Source organism: Rhea americana, unplaced genomic scaffold (genome assembly GCF_003343005.1).
Source record: "Rhea americana isolate MKP2758 unplaced genomic scaffold, rheAme1 scaffold_1, whole genome shotgun sequence".
NCBI lineage: Eukaryota > Metazoa > Chordata > Aves > Rheiformes > Rheidae > Rhea > Rhea americana.
The window spans coordinates 5,436,967-5,463,532 of NW_028185038.1; the positions used below are offsets into that span (position 1 = coordinate 5,436,967).

At 36.1% G+C, this 26,566-nt stretch overlaps 1 protein-coding gene across 2 annotated transcripts; it reads right to left on the bottom strand.

Moving 5' to 3' along the window:
• Window positions 1-26,293, bottom strand: PIK3CG (phosphatidylinositol-4,5-bisphosphate 3-kinase catalytic subunit gamma). 2 transcript variants are annotated; one of them, XM_085298032.1, is made up of 11 exons: window positions 26,075-26,293; window positions 22,766-24,781; window positions 18,358-18,423; window positions 18,021-18,246; window positions 14,455-14,558; window positions 13,098-13,244; window positions 12,277-12,367; window positions 8,107-8,237; window positions 7,451-7,562; window positions 5,428-5,585; window positions 1-373 (listed from the first exon to the last, which is right to left on the bottom strand). In XM_085298032.1, exons 2-11 carry the CDS (start codon window positions 24,767-24,769, stop codon window positions 92-94), a joined length of 3,321 nt encoding a protein of 1,106 aa, XP_085154158.1. In that variant the 5' UTR covers window positions 24,770-24,781; window positions 26,075-26,293; the 3' UTR covers window positions 1-91. The 2 variants fall into 2 exon arrangements, with proteins under 2 accessions (XP_085154158.1, XP_085154149.1); XM_085298023.1 differs by lacking the exon at window positions 26,075-26,293 and having other exon boundaries at window positions 22,766-25,002.
• Between the last annotated feature and the right edge of the window lie 273 nt (window positions 26,294-26,566).

The window sequence follows — 26,566 nt, forward strand, 5'->3', positions numbered from 1 at the left end:
TTTTGACTGCTCATTTATTAGGAATGCATAAATAATAACATATAGATTCACTAAATCCCTATTCACAGCTACAGCTAATTTACATAAAATGTTAAGCAGAGTGCTTTTCTACTCCTTGCTTGATTCCAAGCACAAGATGCAAAAACCAGTTAAATTGCACAGTCCAGCCCTTATCTCTGCAAACCTCTATCTGATCAAGAAAATGCTTTTTAGCATCTTCTTCGCTCTTCCCTACTGTCAGTGCATCACGAATATATTCAATATCTTCTTTGCTGGTTAATTGGGGCATTCCAGTCATTAGCATCATGGAGAACAGGATGATCAGCAGGTTTGTGTGATGTCGAAGAGCTAAATAAGCCTTCACACACACGTCCTGTAAGAGAGAAGGAATGTTTTGTTAATTGATGAGGTGAACTGAAAGGGATGGTTTTAGGAAGTTCATAGGAACTGAGGAATGAACTATTCTCACTAACCAACCATATAAAGTTACTAATATATGTCAGAAAGAGGGAGATCCAATAGAACTGTTTATGCGAGCAGAAACATTAAGCTGACTTCTGCATCTGTTGCTCATTATGACTCCATTTATTAACATATCTTGGGGCACGAAGTACTGTTTTGGTGTAAAAACGAAAGACTTTTTAATAATATTATATGAATTATTAAAGCRTAAAACCTTGGCTTCATAAAGATTTCAAATTAATTTCCCTGTCATATAATCTCTTTCTGTGACTGTTAAAGAGACAGCAATAATTCATTATCTTCCTTTATGACTGGTATATTCCCATTTGAAGACACTGGCGTATCAGTGAGAGCAGCACCTCCAGGGGACTATTTCTTCATTTTCTATATGTATGTGTCTATAAACTTTGCAGAGGTGATGGCTTAATGAAGAAGATTTTTCAGGCTTGTCCTTCTGAGAAATTTTATCCAGTTCTATTTTTAAGGCATGCTGCCTCGCTGTAGGACAGCAATGTTTATGCACAGTCGTTCTRGATTCAACGGATTATTGGTTTTGTTATTGCTTTATCACTTCCATTTGTAAGTAACTTGTGCTTAACAAGATGAACTTTAGAAGAATGAAATTTCTACAGCTTGAAAAAACCTACGATGCCTTTTAAAAGAATATTTAATRGTAAATGACTAATACATAAACTAAAATCATCATTTACTATATTAAATTTGTTAGTCATTTGCTTTTAGAAATAACATTTTAAGGGAAAGAATGCAATGAAGAAATGAATTGAATAATAGAATGTTAAATTGGGCCTGTAATACAGTAATGTAAACAGATGAAAAATATTTCCAAGAAAGTTGCTGCTATTAAAACCGAAACTAAGCAATGTTGACTTTCACCCAATTAAATATTCAGATTAAGCTTTCAAAAAAATTACATGAATTCATTTAAAAATTCTAGAAATGCAACTTTTCTCATATAAAATTATACCAAATCTCATTAGTGTTGTACAGCTAGGTTTATTTCTGRTGAGCTGCGTGCTATTTTTCTTCCTTAGTAAGAATTGCACAAATAATGTTAATATCTATCCCAGTTCACATCAGCAATATCAGGATAAACAGAAAAGTCAGGAAGATACTGCTGAAGCAAGATGGTATGTTGGAAATCTGTCTATAGGGTTTCTTTTTCCCCTTCTTTTTCCTGGGCCCTTATATCTTTCACTCTACATTTCCAAATAAATCTTGCCCTAAATAAGACCACACTTACAAAACCTAATGTTAGTATAGCTCTGGCAAAGCAGAAGATGAATTGCAATGGTCAAAGCACAACTTAMAATGGAAAACACCTTCATCTCTATATAGGGATTACTTTCTCTCCGTAATACCAGAGAAAAAGAAATTCTGCTACATATATCAACTTCAAACAGTGAAATCTTGTCACAGAAGTTAGTGTGTATTTTGTTCCTCTTGAAAGAGATGAAAGCTCTTTATAGTTATATCAAAGAAGGTTCTACATTTCTGTCGGATGATATAGCTCACTGCTGCTGGGGTCTGAGACAAGAACAATTATGCAGTCAAGAAACTGGCATGCCTACATCTCAAAAGCAGTTYAAGGACTCAAAGAATTTAAAAATCTGCATCTACTTGTTACAGTTATTTATTSACGCAGGAACAGAACGGAATTTTGAATTAACACCTTGCAAGAAAACTCATTTTTACACTTCTGAGAGAGGCAGAGTGAACCAAAAATAATGCATACATATGTGTCAAGAGTAGATGTTTACCATGGGATTAGGAAGCAAACTGCTAACTAATCCGAGGTCATAGGCAAAATGAGGAGAGTTGAGGACTCGAAATCCCCTTGTGTAATAGGCAACAGAGAATAATTGCTTATTTTGAGATCCTGAAACTGTCGTAAGTATTAGACTCCTAAAGATCAGGCATTTTTATAATAGAAACCATCCAAGTTCACTTACGTATTACTTCCCAATACAGTATACTACAAAAAGTATTTTTCGATGATCAACTGTACACTCTTCTTTCTGTCACCTTTGAGAATCATATACATGGGCTTTTGTAGGTACTACCACAAGAAATTATTTGATTAGTACTGAAAATAAAGATCTCTGTATTATCAAGTCAGTAAAGCAATGAAAAATTAATGAATCAAAGAATAGATTCAAAATTCAGTGGAAACACTACCAAAGAAAAAATTTAGGTTAACTAATAATAACTAGGTATACAAAGCTCAAAAGGATAACAAGATATAAAATAGAACTCTCACAAGGGTTTCTACAAAAGAAAAGTAAAAATGTTGCATGTATATACTGSTAAAAGAGTTGCATGGATTCCAACCAAAGACTGGAAAGAAAATATATTTGACGCTTAAAATAAGAGAATTTTGGAAACTACGACAACAGCTGTAAAATTCACTGACRGGACAGAAAAATATTTGTCTTTTCAGATTAAGTCATGCTCCACTTAAATAAATTTTTGCAATTAGGAGAGAGGGCCATCAAATACTGCTTTCTATTAAATATTTCTGTAATGTCATTAATAGCCTTTGGCATCTGAATTTCATTAAACCATCATGAGGAAAAAAAACAAAAAGGGAAGCAAATTTCAGACTAAGAGCTAATAGAAATGAACTTTATTGCTAGATTAAGAACAATTGCTGTGCCACTGACAGTTTTAAAAGTTCACTGATAAGTAACTATATTGCAATGGTCGTTAATCAAAGTTACTTGTGTAGCTAGTTTCCTCTGACATATGCAATAGTTTTATGACTATAACATCTGTATGGACTATATCCGATAGGTGAAACCAAACAAAACCACAGATATTTTAAGAAAGTAAAACCACTAAAGCATGTAAAAATAAAGGAGTCCTCTAAAGTACAATATATTTTAACACAGCTGAAGTACAAATTAATGAGAGATGCTCTTAAAATTAATGACAGATAAATTATGAGACTTTTCCATTAATACTTGAATGAGTCAGCAGGCACAATGAATGAAATCCTCATTACTACGGAACATGATAAAATCAGCCAGTTGAAATGTAAAATTATCATTTTGCTTATTTTTGAACTCCAATCATATAAATAAAACAATTTTTTACAGCAAAATATCTTGCTCAATGTTACTACTTTAATTGTTTGGATACATTTTACTTTTAACTTTCTTTTTATTCGTCTTTGAGACAGCCTTTTAATGTACTATCAGAATAGCAGTTTATAAACAGTACCTACTGTTGCAGAACTGTACATTAACATATATTTTTCTGTCATTATTACTGTTGTCTGGACCAGGTTACACACCATGGTCATGAATGGAAAAAGTAAAGCACATCATCACATTTCATCTGGTTAATGGAACTAGTGGCAATGATACTTGCACTATCATGCCATTCCTAAAATGCCTGTATGAGTGGGATGGGAGCAGTATTTATTTTGGGAATTTATTCCAGAGTGATAAAATTTTGTATTCAAACTCAGCACTTGCTGCTATATTATGAAGGTATAGCTTATTGGAGAGAGGTTAAGACCAAGATCTCTTCCTATTGTTTTTGGTATTTGGGCTATGAAGTAAAGGTCAGATATTCTCTAAAAAGCTTCATGATCCATATCTACTAACATGACTTAACCTCACTGAAGACATGAGGGAGTTACTAGTCTTCCAATCCTTTATTAGCACACTTTCATATTTTCAACTGCTTTCTAATTCCAGACCGGAGGTCTTCTGTGAAATTACATATCTGAGGTTCAGTGTTTCAGCCTCCCACTTTCACACGGCCTACAGCTCTCACAAACTTCTTTAAGAACAGGGGCTTTGCATTTCTGTTTTCCACAGCAATAAACACCTCGCTTTTGATTTGTTTGAGCTACAACCCCCCTTGATAATATTAGCACTGTGATAAAGCTGATCCTTGTGCAAAATAAAGACTMAAAAATAGCAGCTGGTTGTTTACAGAATTTCAGAAGTTTGGGTAAGGGGATGGCAATTGCTTCATTACTTTCTGTATGATTATGTATATGTTCAGAGATACACATGTTCAAAGGGATGTTTTCACTGTCCAAGAATAAGAACCTTAACTAGGTACTTAGGTTAGAAAACCAGACTACTTACCAGGACAGGAGATTAGCTGATCTGCAGGGAGTTCAAAACATCTAAATTAGGACTCTGCTCTGACTCAGTCTAGAGGAGACTTTTCCTTCTGATAACTCAGGGAATGTACTTTCTAAATCAGATGCAAATTTAAAGCCCCTAAAGATGAGCACAGGAGTACCACCCCAGACCTCTGTCCAGCCATACTCTTAGCCATTCCGTTAAACCTAGTAAGTGGCATTTTGCTTTGTTCCCCAATCCCCTACAGAATCTTGCAAAAACATAAATATTTTTGAGGGGCTCACTTTCAAGTAGAAATTACAGTAGAATAAATTTTTAACATCATTCTGTTCTTTCAGAGGATAAGTCCATCTGTATCACACACCCAAATCTGATGCAGTAGGATAACAGCAAATTTTTATTCAAAAGCAGCAGGCTGAGTCCCAGAAAAAYAGGGCAGGATCAGGAGAGACACCACTGGCATAGCCATCTGTGGTATGCCTAACATCTGCTCATACTACACAGAAGACTCTGGTCAAGTCTGCTCTAACTTCCCAGGTACTGAAGTCCTCTACAAAGTWTTTTTCAATCAAAACAAGAAACAAAAGGACTGCCCATCTGGTGTGCTGCTAGCTGAAGCTTTTTGAAGTGGTTTTGTGGATGTCTGAATTCTAGTTCCCATAATGTTATAGATAATTTTTGCTCTTAGCTGGGTCTAAAATATCTCAGAATTGTATTATGATTCAGTGAAATTCTATTAACATAATCCTCAGAGCCTAGACCTTTGAAGACTAAGGCACTAATGTTCATCTCAGAGAGTAAAAACACTACTTAATTGATTTACAGCTAAGTATTAACTCTTTACCTGAAATTTATGGAAATGGAGGCTTGTCTTCTTTCCCGAAGTCCCCATGACAAACAGAAAATCTGGAGTTAGCACAAACGGAACTCTTTCCTTATTAATTCCAAGGAAGCTTTTATAATTCCCAAGAATATGTCCAAAATCAATATGAAAAAGGTTACCTTGATAAAGAAGAAGAGAAGTTAAGCTTATGCTGAAATAAAACAAACTTGCAGTAACATTTACTTGTATTCACAACACTAACAACAAACTGTTTTTGGTATACGTGCTCAGTCTTTACTTTTTTACATATATAACTCTGTTTCCTTGGCAAAGTTACTTCTATTTATCTTTGTCAGCCTTTAATAGGCTGGCAGAACTGCTGTATTTTCTAAACATACACAAACAACTTCTCAAGAATCAGTGAAGTAAAGCTTGTACATCCAATCCACAACAATACAGATCCCAGCACATAAGTATATGGAAAAAACTTGTGGATTATGTTACAAACTCCCTTAGGATTCTGGTACTATCCTGCTCCTGGGACTCAGGTGAATCATAAGAACATGCTTCTTTCTCACATTATCCATTTCTAAACCATCTTGTATATGCAGAATAAGTTTGTACTGTCACCCTTTGGATAACCTGGAGAGTCTAGTAGGTCATTAGGTTCCAAGAAAGTGACAAAAAATCCCATTTTAAGGATCACTACATGTACAGAAATGGAGCGCGAATTACTTTACTACTTTCATTGGCAGACAAAATGCAAGGATTTGCATTTGCACAGATTTGCAATAATGTATACTAAAACATCAAATGATATAAGCATATAGTTAATAGTGAATCTTAGATGAAACATCCCAAAATGTTCCACCATTTCAGACAGTTTCTCAGTCCTCAAAATATACCCTAAAACTAACACACACTGCAGAGTTGCATCCTTCTTTCTTCTATGGTTCAAGACACCTCTTTTGAGGACATTGTGGTAACCTGCTCCTGCTCATGACAGAATGACCTTTCTTTTTCTCTCTCCCTTCCTACTGACCTGTCCCCTATTCTCTGCAAGAGGGCACTGACATTATATAATGTAGTATATGTAATGCTATATGCAGTTACATTGATATTAAATCATTTTTTGGTCTTCTTTTCCTCAAAGACTTCCRGTGAGCTTTTGTATTGCAGTCTTCAATTAGCTCATTTCTGCCTTCAGGCTACTTTCTTCTCTCCAGCCTTCAAAGCACAACTAGTAAAACTTTTAACGATTCATATGATTAATATTAAGCATACAGTCTTCTCACTAAATTCAAAACCATTTTCTGTCTCTTAGCRTTATGTAAAGACTAATCACAAATTATCAAGATCAAGAAACTGGAAGAGAGTATCTTAGGCTAAATAAAACTCCCCAAGTACTGCTCATTCTTGGTCCTTTCTGGGGATTCCATAGATATAACTAGGGATAAAACAATGTGCAGCCACGGAAATAACTCCTCAAGTTTGCAATACAAAAAATAATCAGGTTCTTTCAAGAGGCTTTGCACCATCCCACAGACTTTAGTAGCAAAACACTACACTTCTAGGGTTTTCTATAAGGGTATATAAAACATTAATGTTCTTTGGAGGTGAAAATATTCCAGTAACATCTAAATTCTGACATCAGATACAAGTCCACTGAACACAGTCAGAGCCACATCCATACTCCAGATGGGTGAGTAACTGTCATTACATCTGGCTTTTACATTTTTTTGGCTTTTAGATCTTATATCTAGGTGAAAAACGAGTTTTACATTCCATGTAACAAACTCGCCCTTAGAAAATAATCACCGTAATGATAAATATCTAGAGCCTATTTGAAGGCCAAAAGGGGTGACAGTAGGTTTCAATGCCACAGGAGGACTTGAACTTCTAAGTAAGGCTGACAGAATTAGATTGTGTCCTTTCATTAATTGTTAAATTCATTATTTATAAATTAAAAAGTATACCTATGAAGTACAGCCAGCCCCCAATTGTTGTATGTAATTCTTGAAACAAGAAAGAAGAAAAAACTCACCTGCTTCTGTAATCATAATGTTGTCATTGTGTCTGTCTCCTATCCCAAGTACAAAGGTTGCTACACAGTAACCAGCACAAGAATAAACAAATCTTTCCACAGCTGCCTGGAACTAAAAAAAAMCCCCAAACTTAGAGATGTTTAATGTTTCAATGTTAAAAACTAACACTCCTTCAAAGTCATACACCTTTCTACATGTATTATATAAGAGAGTTGTCTAACTTCTGATTGATACACTTGCACAACAGAGATTAATATCACTACGCCACATCACACCTTATATGCTGCAACAAACAGCTGGCTCTACCCTTTAACAAAGATAAAGTAAGCATACAGAAGTTGCGGGTACCCAAGCCTGCACTTACATTCCCTACACCACACTGCCTTTCAGTGTTCCTAGACGTTCTCTGAATTTGCTCCCCATGTATCACTTGTAAATACCATTGACAAAAGAGTCAAAAAATTTTAAAGCATTTTGTTACTGACTAACAGCTGGATGCAGAAGGCTTTTTCACAGAAACTCACATCTGGGTACAGGGAAAAAGAATGAGTTTTTCAAATTCCTGTAGGTAACTCAAACACAACCTTATGGGTGCTGTGCTCCTGAATTCCTTTGGTGCATTTGAAAATCCTGCTTAAGAATTCAAACAACACACCTTTTCTTCAATCACACATTTTTCTTTGAGCCACTGGTTTAGTATTTCATCCTTAAATGCACCAGTGTTGCCAACTGTGCTCTGTTGAATTTTGGCAATTGTTGTAGCATCTTTCACAATTTCGATCATTCCTATAGAAAACAAGGAAGAAATAAAAATTTGTATTAAAGCATTTCAAAAATATGGAAAATTACATTTCAAACAGTGGGTTTTTTAAAACAAGCTGCACAATTTCATAGATTGCAGGCAGATATTTATTTTGCAAGCAACAGTTGTTTGTGACCATTCCCACTTGAAGCCAGCCAGCGTTCATAACTAACTTGGCAATCCTGAACTCTTCACTGACAATGTAAAACCTTTTAAATTGAAAAGAATCACATGATGAGGTAGGACCAGCTGAATGAGGCTTTTCCTGAGTACATTAACTACCTCTCCTACCCTGATCCCTTGCATGAGCCCAGGTACCATTCACGTTTCCAGCAGCTTCTCTCCAACTTCATAAATCTGGCTGCAGGAAAACTGAGGAGCTGAAGAGACACTGCAGCATTACATGTGTTGCCAGAGTTGTGGCAGAGGAGTAGAGCTGGAGGTACACAGAGAGATGTACCAGTGAGACTGTTGGTGGAAATCTCTGGCTTTTGCAACTCAGAGGTCAGGAAGAGTCAGTACGAACACACTGTTCTTCATCAGGAGAGAAACACAATCAAATAACCAGCCCATTCCCACTAGGCAAGGGTTGGTGAACAGTAGGCAAGTGTGAAAGTCGCTAAACTGAACAGATCCTCACAGAGGCAGCTCAGCACCTCCCAGCAACATGGTTTCAGAAACAAGGACTTACACTGTTCATGCTAACAAGGCATGCGATGAAGAAGCTGGAGAGAGAAAGCAGAAACTCTCCTCTGCAGACAGACTAGCAAATGCAGAGTGCCCTTGTGTTGGGCATGCCACTGCGAGGGAAGGTCACTTTTCAGCTCAATTGATCTGGGAACTGGAAATATGTTCTCCTTCTCAGGATTAAGTTCAACTCAGTCTTCTAGTAAAAGCTTGAGCTCAGCCCTAGCTCAAAGAAAAACAAGCAAGCAAAAATTTCCCTTCTTCCTAAAAGGGATTCAAATTAGTTTCTGATCTGAATTCATCTCTCTACCTGAAACTGATGAATTTCTATCTATTCACATTCTTATCCTTCTGCATTTACTGTACTTTCTGCACTGTTTCAGTAACAGAAGACAAAGTAGTAATCTTTTCCTGGCCTTCACCCACAGCTAATTTCTCCCCTGGATGTATTTCTCTTGAAAGTGATGAGGTTTTGTTTATAATAAAATTATGTGGAAATATGACTGCCAAACAACAACAACAACAAATTTAAAAGCTCTGCATTTTGGTCTGTGCTTGTCAAGCTGCTGTTTTCCTCCTCAAAGCAAGTTCCAGATCACATTCCAGCTATTAAAACACTTTCCTTGCCTGTGCTCAATAATCTCCCTCTACTGGCCAAGAGATTCTCAATTCCAGGGGAATGGAGCTATTGCAGGAAGCATCTTCTGCTTCTCTTTGCGTTTAAGATTCTCACAACACAGTTATGTTCATTAGCAGTGTGAAAGATCCAGGGATTTAAAGTAGATGCTAACAAAAACCCTGTACTGTTCATTCTGCAGTGCAGTGCCAGAAGAGTGGTATAAAACCTACACAAAATGTTGTACACCTTATTTTGCCCAAGAAAATACTTCAAAGGTACTGTGGTAAAAAGCTACTTGCTTATTTTCAGCTCTACTGAAAAACCTTTTGAAATACAAGTATGCCTCTTGGTAGGTTTACTTAGTCCTAGAGAACTGCAACAGAGGGCCTCAGCCGCACTGTATTCAATGGGAAGGAAGTGCTGGAGATGCGTGGTACTAAAGCAGGTGACTTTTACATTATGTGCCAGCTTGAACTTTTTTAATTTGGCAGTGATACAATACAGTAAGCAGAGTAATCACCTCATGGAGCCAGGAACATACATGGCCATGTCAGAGAGAGTGAAAATAGGGCATAATCATTTATCCATGATACATACAGGAAAAAAAAAATCTGCATACTGAGATCTATTTGGCAGCAGCAGTGGAGAGTACAGATGTTTCCAAAGTTGCAAATGGCACTGAATACAAATCAACAGATTGGGAAAAACCTGCACAGGAGAGGATGCCATTACTGGGAAATCTGAAAGACACCTGGCTGTCTCCCAGTGCTCAGTGTAGAATGGGGTACTGTCCTTGTGTCACTAAACTGGCTTGAAAACTGCCCCAAGTTTCAAGGAAAATATTAAGTGGGAAGGAAGAACAAGCCTGGAAGAGGACAACAAACGAATATTGTGGAAGAACATTTGCATGCCACTACTCTTTGGTTATGTTCCAAACAAGCATAGGCTCTACATCAAAGGATCCCACATTGAGTATTACTAACTAAGGCTGCAGGTATTCTCAGCAAACTGAACAGGAACCATTATGTGATTAACCATGTCCCTACGGTGGTGCTGAGAGGAAGCTTAATTCTTAGATCTCCCATATACATATAGGAAAATAAACAATTATTTCCCTGAAATAAAAGAATGGGGAGTCTATTAAGAATTCATGAAATAATAATGAAGTCTGTAAGTTGAATTTAAGAATATTATAATCACTGACATAATTTCTTCACCTTCTTCCATTATTCCAATGTATTAGACTGCTCTAAGATCATTTCTACAAAATTAAATTAAATCCTAAAATCTGTCTAAAAGCTTAGATATGTTATAACATACCTAAAGGATAGGTAATCCCCCCATCCCAGCTCTCCTTATATTTAAAGTGCAATTAGTATTTTTATATATCCTGTTCTGTATCCTTTATTATTAGAATTTTATCAATATTATTTATTTAATTTGAAAGCACTTACACTAGGAAAAGGAAAACTCTTTTCTGTCATACTATGTAGTGTTTTATCAGTGTTTTCTGCATTGCTGAGAAATCGTGAAGTCAAAAGAATGGATGATAAAAAATTTATCTGGCAATGTATTTTAGAGAAGAAGGATGTTACAGATATATATTAAAAAGAATTCTTAATTTTACTGGGACTTGGTTCATTGTTCTTCTATGCATAAAACCAAAGAGAGAACTGAAAAACTGATGATCATAGGCGATATGTGGCAGTATTTATTTTAATTATTATTTTATCAATCCATGTAGTTACTACCATACTGCCTGCTCCACAGATGACAGGATTTAACAAACTTGCTAATTTTTACATATGTTCAAGCTTTGGGTAAATTGCAGATCTGTAGTGGCAAACCTGTCTCACTCAGAAACTGGTTTATACCAGCCAAAGCATTTTTTCAGGACAATAGCTTAATTTGGTGATGGCCCATTTTTGTAAACCAAGGAGGCTTTCYTCTAGTCAGTTGTTCAAGGACTGGTCAGCATAATTGGCTCTACAGTCAATTCTGCATTATCAAGATACTAGGAAACTGGGATAATGYAGACATAACGTGAATGTGCTTGAGTGCATAATATATGAAGAATCAGCCATCAGGATGTATGAAATGTATACCAGTTTGGCTGTTTTGTATCTAAACTGATTCTTCCATACCTGATCAGGTTGCTCTACACATCATCACACTGTTCTTCAGGAAACWTTTTAAGCAACTCTTTGATCTCTCTCACCATGGAGTCTGGAAAATTGATCATTTGTGCTGCAGGAACTATGCTCACTAAGGAACACTGCCCGCACATGCGTTGAGTAGTGCAGTTGCTTCTACATAGTTTGGGTAGTATGGGCTATGAAGCTCAGGTCAGAAAAAAATGTGTTTTGCTATTTTAACCCTTTTTTCTATTTTATTCTTATGAACCTATTAAAATATATTTTAAATAGTCATTTGCTTTCACCACATTTTCATACCAAATGTTGTTATTACAAGGAAATTTATAGCAGGATCCAAACAGTTGGTCTTGCACAGGAACCTCTGTTTGTTTAGTTAGTCTAACAGTAAGATGATACTCATCAGAAAGGCAGAAACCACTGCTAACACACTGCTGAAGACTGCTTATCAAAGGCTTGAGAAGTGCCTGTTCATCTTGAGACTGCAGTCTATAGTTCTCCTATACAGAACTTCTACAATTATGGTATTCTGAGTTTCTACTTGCATTAAGTGTGATCTCATACCTATTTTGTTTCCAGTAGAAATACAACCATATGGTAACAAACAAAGGTCCAAAGATTCTGCCTCCCAGATGGATTCCATAATTCGAAGAATCTAGTTGTAAAAACAAATATATACACTTTATGTTATTTCAAGTTACTTGTGCATTAATTATTACTCACACAAATAACCCTACCCAGACTTCTGAGATGAGGCTAAACTTACTTGTCTATTTTACAGATTAAGAAAGAAACACAAAAAGCGTGCAGCCATTCAAAATTATCAGTTAGAGAACCAAGGTTTATATTTCCTAAACTGTCCTACATCCAGGCAATTTCTACTTAAAAAGAATCTTTTATAATTTCTACATGGGCAGAGATTCAATGCATTAGCAGGTATGCCCATCTTTTTTCCAAAAATATCCCCAAAGTGCTAATAAACTAGTTTGAGCAATCAGTGAAATATTACCAGAGTGATGGTACCTACCACTTTGTTTTTATTTTGTAACTTCATCCAATACATAAATAAATGATATTCATCAGAAAAACAGGTTATCTTGTGCTGTATAACAGATTCTTTCTCTAAGAGAAACTACCAAAGTGTGATTATGGCAAGAGAGAATAGGGTAACAGAAATAGAGAAAACAGTACAGTAGTATAGAAAAGAAAATCCAATTTTGATGTCAGCCACTGTTATACACAATTTAACAAATGAAAGAACTCATTTTATGTGGACGATAAGGATAACATACATACAATTCTGAAAAATAAAAATATATTTAATATAGAGATTTTGTTTACCTCACTCGCTTTAGACATTCAATACAGCATTTTAGCTGTCATACCTGTAAAATAAGCATGTCCTGTCGGAGGTCATCTCCATGTTTGAAGATAATGCCTATGGTTTCATTTGACAGAGCTGTGGGATCTGCACATTTAAATTCAAGCCAGAGGGGCTTCTTCTTGGATGCCATTACTTTGCATTTTTCTATCTGTGAAAGATAAATTTATTGCTAGGCATTGCACTCCAACATCAATACAAYTAACCTTTTTAAGCATCAACTATAGAGTAGTTTACCAGCTTCCAATTAGTTGGACCAAAAGAAACACACTGAAAACGTGTAAAGAATGGCACTCACTTGCCACATAAAGCCTCTGAACCTGCAAACTTTCAATGCTGTCTATAATAAAGCAGCTGGAAAAGTCCACTTTGACTTCTGAAATTGGATTTAGCTCGTAAATCTGGTTCAGGCTGAAAACTTGTAAACTGGCAAATATGGAAGCTCACAATAACCCTTTGATAGCTGTTTTGCAAAGCAAGAAAATAAAGAGTTGCCCAATGCAATTCACCAGATCATCCTCTCCTATGATTTYTAGTAACCTGGATAAGGGTGACTCAGATCCAAGACTGCTTGATTCTATTCAGTTCCCTCCACAAATTGTTCAGTCAAATTCATACAGAAAATGGCATTTGTGGAAGTAATTCAAGACAGTCATTCATAAAATAACCGATAAAACCTCATTTCGTTTTGTTACATATATAATCTTKAAAAATTCAGCATTGAAACTACTAGAATTGCATTATTGCAAATGTTTTCTCAACTAATTATGTCTAATACAAATGTAGTATATAACACTTCCTATTCTTGAATCCCTGGTTCACTGTCAAACATTATTATGTACAATAAAGCCATCTAAAACAGTAAAAGCAACCACATAAATGAGTGTTTGAGAGCTGACTGAATAAATGACATCAGAAAAGAGTATTTTGAAATATCCCCTTCCTGAGACTGAGATTCTGAGCTTGTAATTTAAAATAAAACAGTTTTATCATCCTTTTTTTTAAAAAAAATAAGTTTTTAAATCTTTGTATTTACTAGAAATACTAATTTTGCCTCAAATATTTAGGTTACACCAGTCAAATTTCACCCTGCAAGGATTTTAAGTTTATATACAATTAACATTTGTTGTGCAAAGTTGCACACAACTGCATTTGGAAAAATGCTTTTAGCTTTGGGAACAAAGACTTATTGAAGCCAAGAAATGTCACAGTATTCACAGTGAAATAACATATATCCACAGGCAAGAATCTCAAGGTAAATGAAAGCAAGATCTTTATTAGCAAAAACTTTCAGCAAATGAAACATACTTGCAGATAACAGATGTTTCAAAAAGCATTTGTAGAAACTCAAAYGTACTTACCACTAGTGCTCCTGCTCTTAGCCCAGGATCATATGGGACTCTAAAACTTTCTGGAAGTTTGCTGTTCTGCAGTTTTTCAAGCTTTTGCCTAAGCTGTGTGATAACTGTAATTGCAAGAAAGATATCCCATTGGAATCAAATTTGGACGGAAAAAAGTTACAGCTAATCACAGCTGTTAAGCATCATGATTTAGGTAAGCAAATCCTCAGGTTAGCTACTTTTTAAATTGCTTTCCTCATGGATCACCCAGTTTGAAGAATGGAGGAAAACTCTTTACCTTGCACTATTAATGATCAGGGTTGTTTCAGACACCTGAGGTTGATGTCTTCAAGCACCACACAAGCAATGAGCCACTATATAGAGCTGCCAGTGCTTGATGTTCCTCTTAAAGCTCCACATGCAAGGGCTTAGGAGATTATATTAAAATGTCACTTTTCATTCAATAAACAAAACAAAATATAGAACAATATACAAGAAATTTTACCTTTATAACTGCCAAGGAAACCTTGAACTTTTCACCCCAAAGGCTCAGAAGTAGGAGGCAATTTAAAGCATCTAACATTTTCCAATCTTATTTTAACYTACTTTATTGTTCTTGCAGCCTGACTCACAGCTTTTGAATACTTGACATCAATTATACTGTGATCATAAAGACTCCAACTACAGAGATACTGAATTTCCTATCCTTCTAAAASTTGTTTTATATTTCAGCTTTGTTCATCTCACAGTCCGATAAAAATAACATTTGTCATTTATTTATATGAATAAGATTTTTAATATCCATATATAAACTTAATCTGTAGAGCATTTTCATTCATAAAATCTGTAGGATTCTGAATCTTCAGTGTAAAACTGCATACACAATATGATACACTTTGTTCATCTTAGCTAGTGGGATTAGCCATAAGCAATACACTTTAAGGACAAAGACATGAACACTATGCAAAAGTAAATTACAATCACATAGCATAGGCAATAAAGCAATGCAAATATGTGTATAAGTATTTCTGGAGAAAAAAAWTGAAGAGAAAAAGAAACTTTTAAATGAGGAAAAAATCTGCTATCAACTCAAGTCAGTCAAGCCAGGAGAATTACCTGAGAAATCAGAGAACACAAATGTGGCACCTATCTTAAAGGCTTTTAGAAAAGATTTACCTAGAAATGACAGGAGACTAATGCAATATCSATTCTGGTAAAAAAAAAATCTGACAGCAAAATATCAGAGCTAATAAGTGAATACGATAATTAGTTACCTTTCCCAAAACCAAACCAAACCAAACCTAAGTTGTAGTAAACTAAGTCATGAAACAGGTTTCTGAAATGTAATTATTGATTTGCTAGACAATAGGTGCTGGATACAAATAGCTTGATTTCTTCTGATTATCACAGACAGTGTAATTTGGAAATTGTATACCAATCAACTGATGCTAGTAAAGATTAGGAATTAGGTGATTTTAAAGTACAACTGAAAGTGTTTGCTAAAAATATTTCCAAGTTGATCTAGCTTAAGAGCAAAGTGCTATGCATTTTAAGAGAAGAAAAACCTGCATAGACACATATTTGGAGGAGAGATCTCTACTAGAGTGGTGCTGAAAGTAGACTACCTTATATAAGCTGGTAATATTATGATCCTAAGAATTTATTTATTTCTGATCATTTGCTATATTTAGATATAAACAAAGAGCTTGCATGAAAAGTGAGGGAAACATCTTCAGAGTATGATTGCTACTAGAGTACTACAGACATAACAGGAAGAAATTTATTAAAGAAAAAAAAATCCACATACAGTAGAAGAAGATGATGTTCAAAAATTAAATGAGACTGCATGAGAGCCTGAAATGCAACAGTCCAATACATTTAGATTAAAAGTATAAATATGYATGAATATTGGAAACGCTAGAGCAAAGAAGGAGCACTATACTAAAGAAGAAAGTTGAGGAAATGTGTTTTTAAAAATTTAACAAGCAAAGGCTGCCTGTAGGAAAAATTATATTCTCAGTAATCTGAGCATAAATTGAATTAGATATATCATTAGCAGGACACTCCATAGTTTCAGGAAGCTTGATTCAGAGAAAATGTCAATTATRTAAGTAATCTTCCAACGTTCTGCTGTATATTACATACAAAGATTACTTAATTTCAAAATCTGGTGGGTGTTAATGTGACTGCTTTCTCTTGAAACTTATTTTCTTTTCCTTCATCCTTTTCAAAAGTAATGTATGATGGAAACCATTGCCAGTACAGACATGTATATCTGCAATAGCTGTAGGCTACTTTACAAAAAGTGGGATTCTGCCCAAATATGTTTATATTAYGCAGCACTTACTGATAAATTTAAAATGCTGTTTAGAAAGAGTATTTCATATGGAGCTTTAATAAAATCCCTAATTCACCCCATAAAAGATAATGATATATTATATATTGATGAATAAATGCATAATTCATTCAGATTCTCTTCCACATGACTATATAGTGTATTTTTAAAGCTAGATTAACAATTTTAATGAAAGACTAAAGAGAGTACCCAATGATCTGTCTTTATACCTCATTTTTGACAAATATCCAGTAATTTTTTCAACCACAAATAATATCTCCTAAGAGCCAATACAAGAAACAATAGTCAGCTCCTCAGGGGACTACACACTTCTCCAGACAAATCTCTAAGAGCACCTGCATCCTGAATACCACATTTGCCTCCAAATAACCAGAGCAGGAATGACTTTCCGAGCAAAGGACTTCACGGCCTAGGACACACTAGCCTGAACTCATAAGAAGAGCTGGTCTCTCTCTCCACAGCTTTTGGAACTTAAAGGGTGTCATGCCTTCTCCTTCTTATACTTAATTCCAAGCAACAATTAGGAATGATGATAAATAAGTTTTTAAGGAAATGAAAAAAAAAAGCAGAAAAACACAGAGGTAAACAGTCATTGCACAACCCTAATGCAGCCTCCAAAGCACTGCTTACAGGAACTGCAAATAACAATACCACATCTGTGTCTCACGGGACTCCTGCTCGTCACATTGCAAAGCACCAAAGATGCGCTCTGTATATTCACTGCCGATCCACAAGCTACTTTTGTGGGCTAGAGACTTCACTGGACTCCTCCTCAGCCCTATTGCCAAGAGCGTTTTAGTGACTGTTTAGGGAAAGGCTGTGTTTCTTGGCAAATGTYACTTTTTCTCTTTATTTCCTGTTAATATTTGTGTTTTGGGTTGTTTCTTTTTTCTGTGCTGGTATTCAGCTAAGGGTTATGTACAAGATCTTAACTGAGCACTTCCCAGTTGCATGGCATAAGAGTGCAAGATCAGCCAAAGCAAACAGTTGTACAAGGTGTCTATTGCTACCCTTCCCCACTTTGGGGAGGAAAGGGCAAACAAATATATTATTGGTTCAATCCCTATCAACCTACACTGACAATTTATAAGAAGTAATAATGATGCCCTTTACCAGTAAATTATGCATGAATTTTCTAAATAAACAGTAATTTTCTGCCGAGGTTTTCATGCACAGAAGAAAAAGAAAAACCAGTAGTATCACAAATGAAAAAATGCCGGTGTGTAAATACCTTGAGAAGTGACATCATACTTTTCTGCAGAAACTGATTTTATCTCCATTGTGACTTTATGCAGCAATTCAATTACTTGAACCTGTTTCATGAAGTCCTGCAACATTGCTTTCCCACAGCCCCTAAGATAGGCTTCTAGGATCACAGCAAACCTCTGCTGGTAGTGCATGGACTGTGCAATCTCGCTTCTTAAAAACCAAAATAAGAAGTGACCAATTCTTTTGTTCTAGAGGTAGAGAAAAACACTAGAATTAGTATGCATGGCAACTTCTTGAGAAAAGGTTTTTCATAATGCCRGTAGCTCTAACATAACTTGGCTATATTTTGAAGTACTTACTCTCAAACCTCGTTTTAGCAGAAACCTGGCTAATGCGCTGTCATGATATGGCTCAAATTTCACAGCCTGAAGAATATAAAAGCAGAAGACAAATGCTATTAACGTATTTAAGAGCTTGTTGCACTTCAAATTTACAGATGACATCTACTGACCACTGCTGCAGGAGGAGAAACAGTATAACAAAGCAGAAGCCTTTTGAGAAAGCAGAAAGTTGAGAAAACAAAGCAATGTTTCTTTGTATTTGATGTAACAAGCACTTTTTATTTGTGACAGGTTCTTTTCAGATATATTATTAATGTGACAGACAAAAGCAACACGAGAACTAACCAGTGAGACCAATTTAAGCTTGTGAATGTTAGTGAAACAAAGCAACATCYTTCTCAGCCAGTCTTGGCAGGCTATGAAGAAAAACAGCAAGAACAGAAAATAGTTTGTAGATGATTTGCTCAGAGAATGCTTGTAAAGACTATTGTCAAATGAATTTTTCATTGTAATTGTCCTTTAATCAAAAATTTCAATTAAAAACAATGTTTTTGACAATATTCACAACTTTAAGATTCWGGCACCACGGTTTAGTACCTGGTTCCCTACCATTAACAGCACCAAGCACAGCATACAGTAGCAGATTTCCAGTGCACATAATTTCAAGCTTTCTGGCCTTTAGCCCTTAAATGTACCATAAAACAAACCAAAGGCCCTGACACATATCCTGTATTACTGGAGTCCTATTAAGAGTAAGACTTCAGTAGAGCTTTTTTCTTTTCTTTTTTTTTTAAGAAAACTCTATGAGCATAGATGTATTTTTTCTCTTCCAACAGCCTCTCCCCTCCACCCAAGCCCACAGATACTTCAAAGCTATTGTCAAAAAAGGGTGGAAATAAAAAGTCAACAACTTTTYTAAAGCTTCAAGATTAAATTTTTTGGCTGTTATACCCTCCTGCCCCCTAATAAGTGGGTTTGTCTACAAAAAAAGCTGCCACACTTTCAGGTAGTGGGAGGTGAGGGGGAACTTGTCCATTCCAGGCAAGGTTTCTCCTGCATCTTGTGTCCTACTGCTGTCTGCCTGAGGGAGTTGAGTTGCTGGAGGATTATATTAAGACTAAGCAGGGAGAATGGTATACATGTAGCTCCTGTGGCATGGGAAGAGAAATACCTCTCTGGAACAGAGCCACAAAATGGGCAGAGCAGGGTGGTAAAYGGCTTCTGGTTCTGACACCAGGAGGAGCCGAGGAAGTGACACACAGGGAGATTAAGGAAAAACAAGCGGATGTGCAGAGAGCTCGGTGCATACAGTAAGCTCAGCTTTCAGAAGCACCAAAGTATGCAAACCTCTAGCGACAGTTATTCAAGAAAATATAATGGGTCTTTCAAGATTACTGTGGTCCACAGCTTGCTAAGCAACCATACCATCAACAGAAGTCTGCTAAATTCGTGAAACTAATCACGGGGTCTTATAAATGCTTAAAAATACAGCAGCACATAGTTGTCTTTTTTGTTATTAAGGTATCTGTGCTACTCTAAAATGTAAATCCTCTTGTGAGTTTACTCAACAGGAAAAAAAAAATTAAGCTTTTTCAGTCAACTTTCCAGAATGAAAAACCTTATAAACATGCTATAAAGATTTGTTTTTTTTTCCAGCCACTGACTAAGGAACAGACAAGAATGCCAAGCACCTGACCTGCGCTTCTCAGTATGGTAATTCTGCAAGAGCTGTCCTGACCACCTCTGCAAGAACATCTATCTTATTTCACCAAGCAACCGCATCRTAAGTAGGAAAAACAGTGAAAACTCAAAAGCATAAACTGGTTTTCAAATACATGGATCATTTTACTTTGTGTATGAGGTTAGAAGGTATGAAGCTTTTTTAATAAAAATTATTTTTCACTGCAATAAGGCCAATGATCCAAAATCCAAATGATCTAAAAGCCAATGATTATTACTTAAATTTAAATGAATTTGCTTACAGTTCCAAGAAAACCTATTAAAAATCTCATTCTGGTACATGTTTTGCTGAATGTTCTTAGTGTGTATCTCTGAARAAAATAATTTAAGAATGGAATGCAGCCAAACAATAGGTCATTGCTACAAAACAAACATCCTTAAATTAMGGTTGTAAATATATTTTAACATGAAAGAATATTAGAAAAATGTATTACGAATATCCTTATGATGCTTAAGGTTTAGAAATAATTATTTGAGAGAGTCAACTCCATTTTTCTTTACTTCCCATGGAGGCAAATGTCAATATTTGAACACCAACAACAAAAACTAGCAATTAATGGAAGTCTCCCAGCACTTCATCAGGGTCCCCACATGCACCTTGGCCTTGTCAATTCACCAGTAGAAGAGCTTTACTCACTGCCATATACATGCAATTCAGCCTTTTTCACTGACATTTGCTTTACAACAGGATTTTTTTGTATTATAACTATCCTTTCCATGTTTTATTAACTGCACAGAGAACCACAGACCTTTCAGGCAAGCTCTATAGGCTTATTGATAGCGTGAATACTTCTATTTGGGATAAACCAGGGGAGAAATAAAATGTCTGTTTGATTTCTAACTCTGTTGGGAAGCAGAATTGGGAAAATCCTGTGCACAGTGAAGTAAGCCATAAAGCTTTCAAGTCACACATGTAAAAGATGATGAGCATTTTCAGAAGAGGCATCTCAGATGCATCCATTCAAAGTAACCTGACCTCCATTCTCTGAAAAAAATGGATTTTCCAATATATGGTGGTATCAACACTTTGCTGCAAGACAGCAATGGCTTATGCACTGTAATTGGCCATGGGAGAAGAGACAAAGAAGCGGCAGAAGTAAAGACTTGGCTTTAGCATTTTTGCCTGYTTTGGGATTCAATTTTGGGGATTAATTTCTTACTAAAAATGATCACTGAAATTAAACTACTATGACTTTATACTGTGCTAATTTGTTTAATTTACTTTTAGAAAGATTTATGCCTTGTAAAATTTTCTCAATTTGTATTTCCTAAAAATAAACAATTTTTAAAAATGAAAAAAAAATCACCTCTTCTCTTATGCACTTACATATCAACCAAACACCACTCTAAATACCTAACTGGCATATAAAAGTGAGTAACACTGAGCCACACGTTTACTGCATAAGGTCACCACCAAGCACATACACAGTAGCAGCTACATGGGAGGTCCAATGAGGTAACCATACTGGATCCTTCAGTTCACGCGTATCTGCATAAATTCTGCCTGGGGAGTCTAATCTTCAGGCAAGCAAAGACAAGGCTAAAAAGGCTTGTTTAAAACACTACAGAAGTGCTTCAAAATCAAAGTTGAGTTGGCTAACTTCATTTTCCTAGGAAGCAGGGCTCTCTCTGAACAAATTAAAAGTCCCATCCCACCGGTTCCCAAGATGCAGCAATTCCTTTTTTTTTTTTTTTTCAAATGCCGATCCTGTCCTTTGATTCTCCAATGAAAGGATTGCCGACTCAGGGGGATGAYAGCCCCTCCACACGAACTACAGTCCTGTCGGGTCTGGGAAGCCTGCAGGGTGGCCTTGCTTCAAGGGACATGCTCACCACGAAGAACAGCAGTGGGACACCTTTCATCAGCCATCAGGCTTGACGTGGCTGCTGACAGGCTGTCCAACTCCGGTATCATTTTGTGAAAAGCCAACAAAATGATTTTCATGTATAACTGGCCCAAACTTTTCAGCGGTTTCATCYGTCTATCAGGAGACCACACACAAAGTGCTTCAGCTAGATAGAGCTGTGGTTCATTTCCATTAAAAACACATTTTTTCATGTAACTTCCCAGAATGAATTAATCTTAATATAGAGTTACAACAATTCCTTATTTACTTTTTAAAGGTTTTTATAAGTTTCTAGATAAATTCGGTCCACTTAACAGCACAAAATTGAAGGCATTGCCACACACTATGCAACTATACTGTTATTTTAACCTAAAACCCAACTTCAGATTTTACTTCAGGCCTTGCCTCCATTAACATCTGCTTTTCCTTTCTTTCTGTTGGGCTTCCAGCCTGTACCTAAATAACAGCAAAACTATGGGTAAAGGCCAGTCAGCAATTCTCCAGTGCTATGTATCCAGATTTGGTATGAACGGGGTTAGAGACAGCACAATTCGGATGTGCTCCCATCACGGCTGTGCTAACACTGAGCATTTCTGGAAGAATATACTATTGTAGACACAAGATGCAAATTGTGTAGACACAAGGCAACTGTAAAACAAAGATACAAACACGCAGACAAAAGGCAAATGCAAAGTGTGTTTTGGGTTAATCTGGTAACGAGCACTGCTTTGACTAAATACTGAAGACCTCAGAAATAGGGTCATTTGTTAAAACAGGAATGGTTATGTGACAATGTAAATATTCCCAGAAGCCAAAGTTCAAGAATACAAATACCTTACCTGCACAAGCTGCAAAAGGTAATGAAGAACATCATCGTCTTCTAAACTTTCCAGTTTTTGAACTGCCATTGCTCGTACATTTTCATCTGAAAAGTTGCAGTCCAGAAGTTGCATTGTGAGTCCAACATCCAAAGTGCTTTGATCCCACACCTCCCTTTTAGCTAGCAACTGGTATGTTTTGGCCACTATTTCTTGTTGTCCCCATTTCACTGAGCTAAGCAGCTTAGGATATGCCTTGGGGTGCTTTATGCTTTCATATCTAAAATGCCACAACAGTTCTTTGTCCTCAGGAGAAAGTGGATTAAGTGGGTCAGTTGCTATGATCTCTTCAAGTTGCTTGCGAAGTTGGTTGGGCATTTCGGCTCGTGTCCTGTCCCCCTGGGGGTCAGATGTTATCCTGTGCTTGGGCAAGGCAATTGGGTGACAATATTTGTCCAGTACAATAGAAATAGCCATTGAGTTTTCTTTATCAGGATTAGTTGCCGATGTGAGTTTGTCTGCATTGATACTTCCTTGTTCTTCTCCCTTGCCTGGGATTTTCCACATGTGAAGCACATACTCCCCACTTCGGAGCAAAAAACGGTGATCTATCAACAAAAGATTTACATAATAGAGAAGCTGAGTTTTGCATTTYGAATCGGTGTTGGGGGATTCATGTGACTGAAGGTTAGTCTTTGTGGATAGTCCCTGTGCTTTACCACAGTACATCTGAAGATTAAGAAGCGCTCCTTTAGGCAAATCCTTGATTTTGATATCAAACTCCAGCCAAATATTCCACAGAACCTCCTCAGTAAAAGGCTTTGATGAAGTCCTCCTCTGCGAAAGGAGCTGTTGCCCATGTTGAATGTTAGCTTCAACAAACACAGTGAGATCAGTATTTCTTGGCAAAACTGGGATATCAATGCCAATTATTTTCACCCTAAATTTCCTGTTACAATCCCACAAAGAGATTGTGAAGACTCTCTCATGATCCTTTCCATCTATTGTCAATTGTTCGTGATACCCTGTAACTCCTGTACAGTCATCCACCAAAGGCCACTCTTCCTTCTGAACCTCATCCTCATTCRGGTCAGGTGGGTTGTCTAACACAAGGTGGATCTCTTCCCCATTCTTAAGGCACTGTCTTACCCAGTGAAAATTTTTAATTGGTGTCTCTCCAGTAATGTACTCATCTCTGCCACAAATCCTGAGAACAAAATCCAGCTCACTATGATCTTCAGGAATATCCATCAAAGACTTTTTCTTTGCCATTTTTGTGAAAAAACTATGGAGAATCATATCTGGAGTGTCATCAATTGACACTTTTATTTTTTGGCTGGTTGTTCCTCTATGTATGATTATGAAAATGTTATTATTAGTGATCTTTTTAAACAAATATTCTGGGAGTGGCTTAGATGTAGTCCACGGGTGCATTGCATACAATTTAGGATCTCTACAGGCTACCTCTATCATTCGTGGAGTGACTAATCTGCGACGGGTAAACTCTAGTTCATCATCATGCACATTGCTTACATCAGTGACATCATAACCAATTAAATCATTAAGCTGTCGCTGAAATTCCTGAACTTCTTCTGACGGTTTTTGTTTCTGGACAACGTAGATCTTGCCTACTTTTTTCTGTAACACTTTCCAATATAGAATACAGTCTAATGTCTGTAAAACTTGATGTTTATCATAAATTTCATACCATTGCCCTTTCTTCTGATATTGGAGAATAAACTGATCGGGGGTGAACGCATGGTAGAAGTCTGTGGTTTGGCTCATCTCTATTGCACGCATCCAAATCTGTGCTTTCATTTGCTCAACTGTACAGTTGCCAGCTATTTCAAGTAACATCATTTCCGGTACTTTAGTATGTTTATTGCTTGTAGGTAAAATGAACTCAATAGATATCAGTTCCATTGAAGACAAATTACTCGATGTACAATGAGGTTTCATTCTTCTTCTCCTTCGTTTGTTCTCCTCTCTCATAACAACAGGCTGTTCATAATCCCCCAACTCCATGACAGAAGAAATCTAGCAAAATATACAAATATTTGATTGCCTTTTCATTTACTTTTCTCTTTACTCTTTTTTTAAAGCTCTTAGTTAAAATCAGAGGCCAGTCAGAACCCTGCTATATACTTTTTATATTTCCCATTCCTCTTAATTATTGGTTATAAATAGTTGTTTTAAATAAACCATCTCAAATCTAACTATTCAATTTGAAATCTAATATAATGAGAAGCAATGATTAAGTGATTAGAATAGAGCTTTTAAACAGTGATTTATAATTTATGATTGTAAGTGGCCTTTCCTCCCAGATTCAATGGAAGCTATGAGGACAAGCAGTTTGACTATGTATTTGCCATGCTGATTTGTTCCTGCTTGTATTTAATTGAACACTGATTCTTCTCCTGCCTCTTCTGTTTTGATGCTGCTGATATTATTATAAGTGGATTTTCATAGAAATCAAAAGACACATTACTGTGTACGAGTAGAACAATATCTTACCAAGCTCTAAGAAACACAGAAAAAAACAAAACAGGAAATTTCTCTGTAGACTGGATAGAAAGGTAACACTGGTAAGACGATTCCTATTCTCCTTCGCCTCTCTTTTTAGTGATAAAGAATAAGAACTTATATCAAAAAATTCTCTTAATATTCAAAAGTCAGTGGCTMTTTCCTAAGAAGGGTATCTAACGTGCATCTAAATCCTAGCCTAATATCCTTAGATGTGCTTCCTTTATTTAAAAGTCAATTCACCAGACTGGTAATATCCAACAATTCTAAAGTATAAATGATTTTTTTGCTAAGGAAGAAAAAAACTCACAAGCTGATGACATTATTACCCCATACATCAAGTCCCACCCAAAACAGCTGTAAACCAACTCCGAATGTGAGTACTCTATCCTATCGGCTTTCAAAACCAAAAATATTGTTGCTAACAATCTCCAACTCAATCTCCATTGAACAATATTAAAGTGGAAGTTATTCAACAAGAGTTTAARAGAGGAAAGCAACGCTGACTGGACATGCTCACACAAGCTGTCCGTTGAGCTTTCCTTCACTAACAATGCATTACAACAACATATTGAACATTTTTTTCAGACAATGCTTTCTATACATAAAATCTCTCTTTAACTTCTTGAAAAACTAAACCACACCAGTGGAATGATGCTTTAGAAAATAACAAAACAAGAGGATAAAAATWTACCATCTTAAACTGAAACAATATAACATGCTAACTAAAACTATTTTTGCGAGCTCCAGAAAGCAAACAACTGTAGACACCACCTTTATAAYTGCCAAAACACAATGCGATATTACCTGCTTATAAAATAAAGGCTGAATTGCTGAAGACGACTCATTTGTTTAAGTTTTGAAGTTTCTATTTTTTTAAAGGAAGACCATTCACACAGAAAATTCTTTGTTTAAGCTGTTCTGCTTTTCTTGCTCGCCTTCATATCCAGATGCAAAGGAAGTGCTGCACTTACCAGGAAGGAAGTTTTAACCAAGTTGATTATACATACGACTGCTCATTTTAAAAAAAAGTTAGAATGCTTTTCCTGTTACAACATTAAAAATACACATACAGTGCAGCAATTCAATTTTAACATGCACAGAAGGCATGCTCAGAACTTATAAAAATTGCTAAAAATAAATGATCAGAACAATAAATCTAATATATATGAATAAAATATTTTAAAACCAGACTAAGAATGAACTGAAGAGAATCTAGCTGCTATATATAAAAACTAGATAAAAGCTACTAGATTAAAGACAATTAAAGCTGCAGTGTTTCCTCATTTTTATTTACAT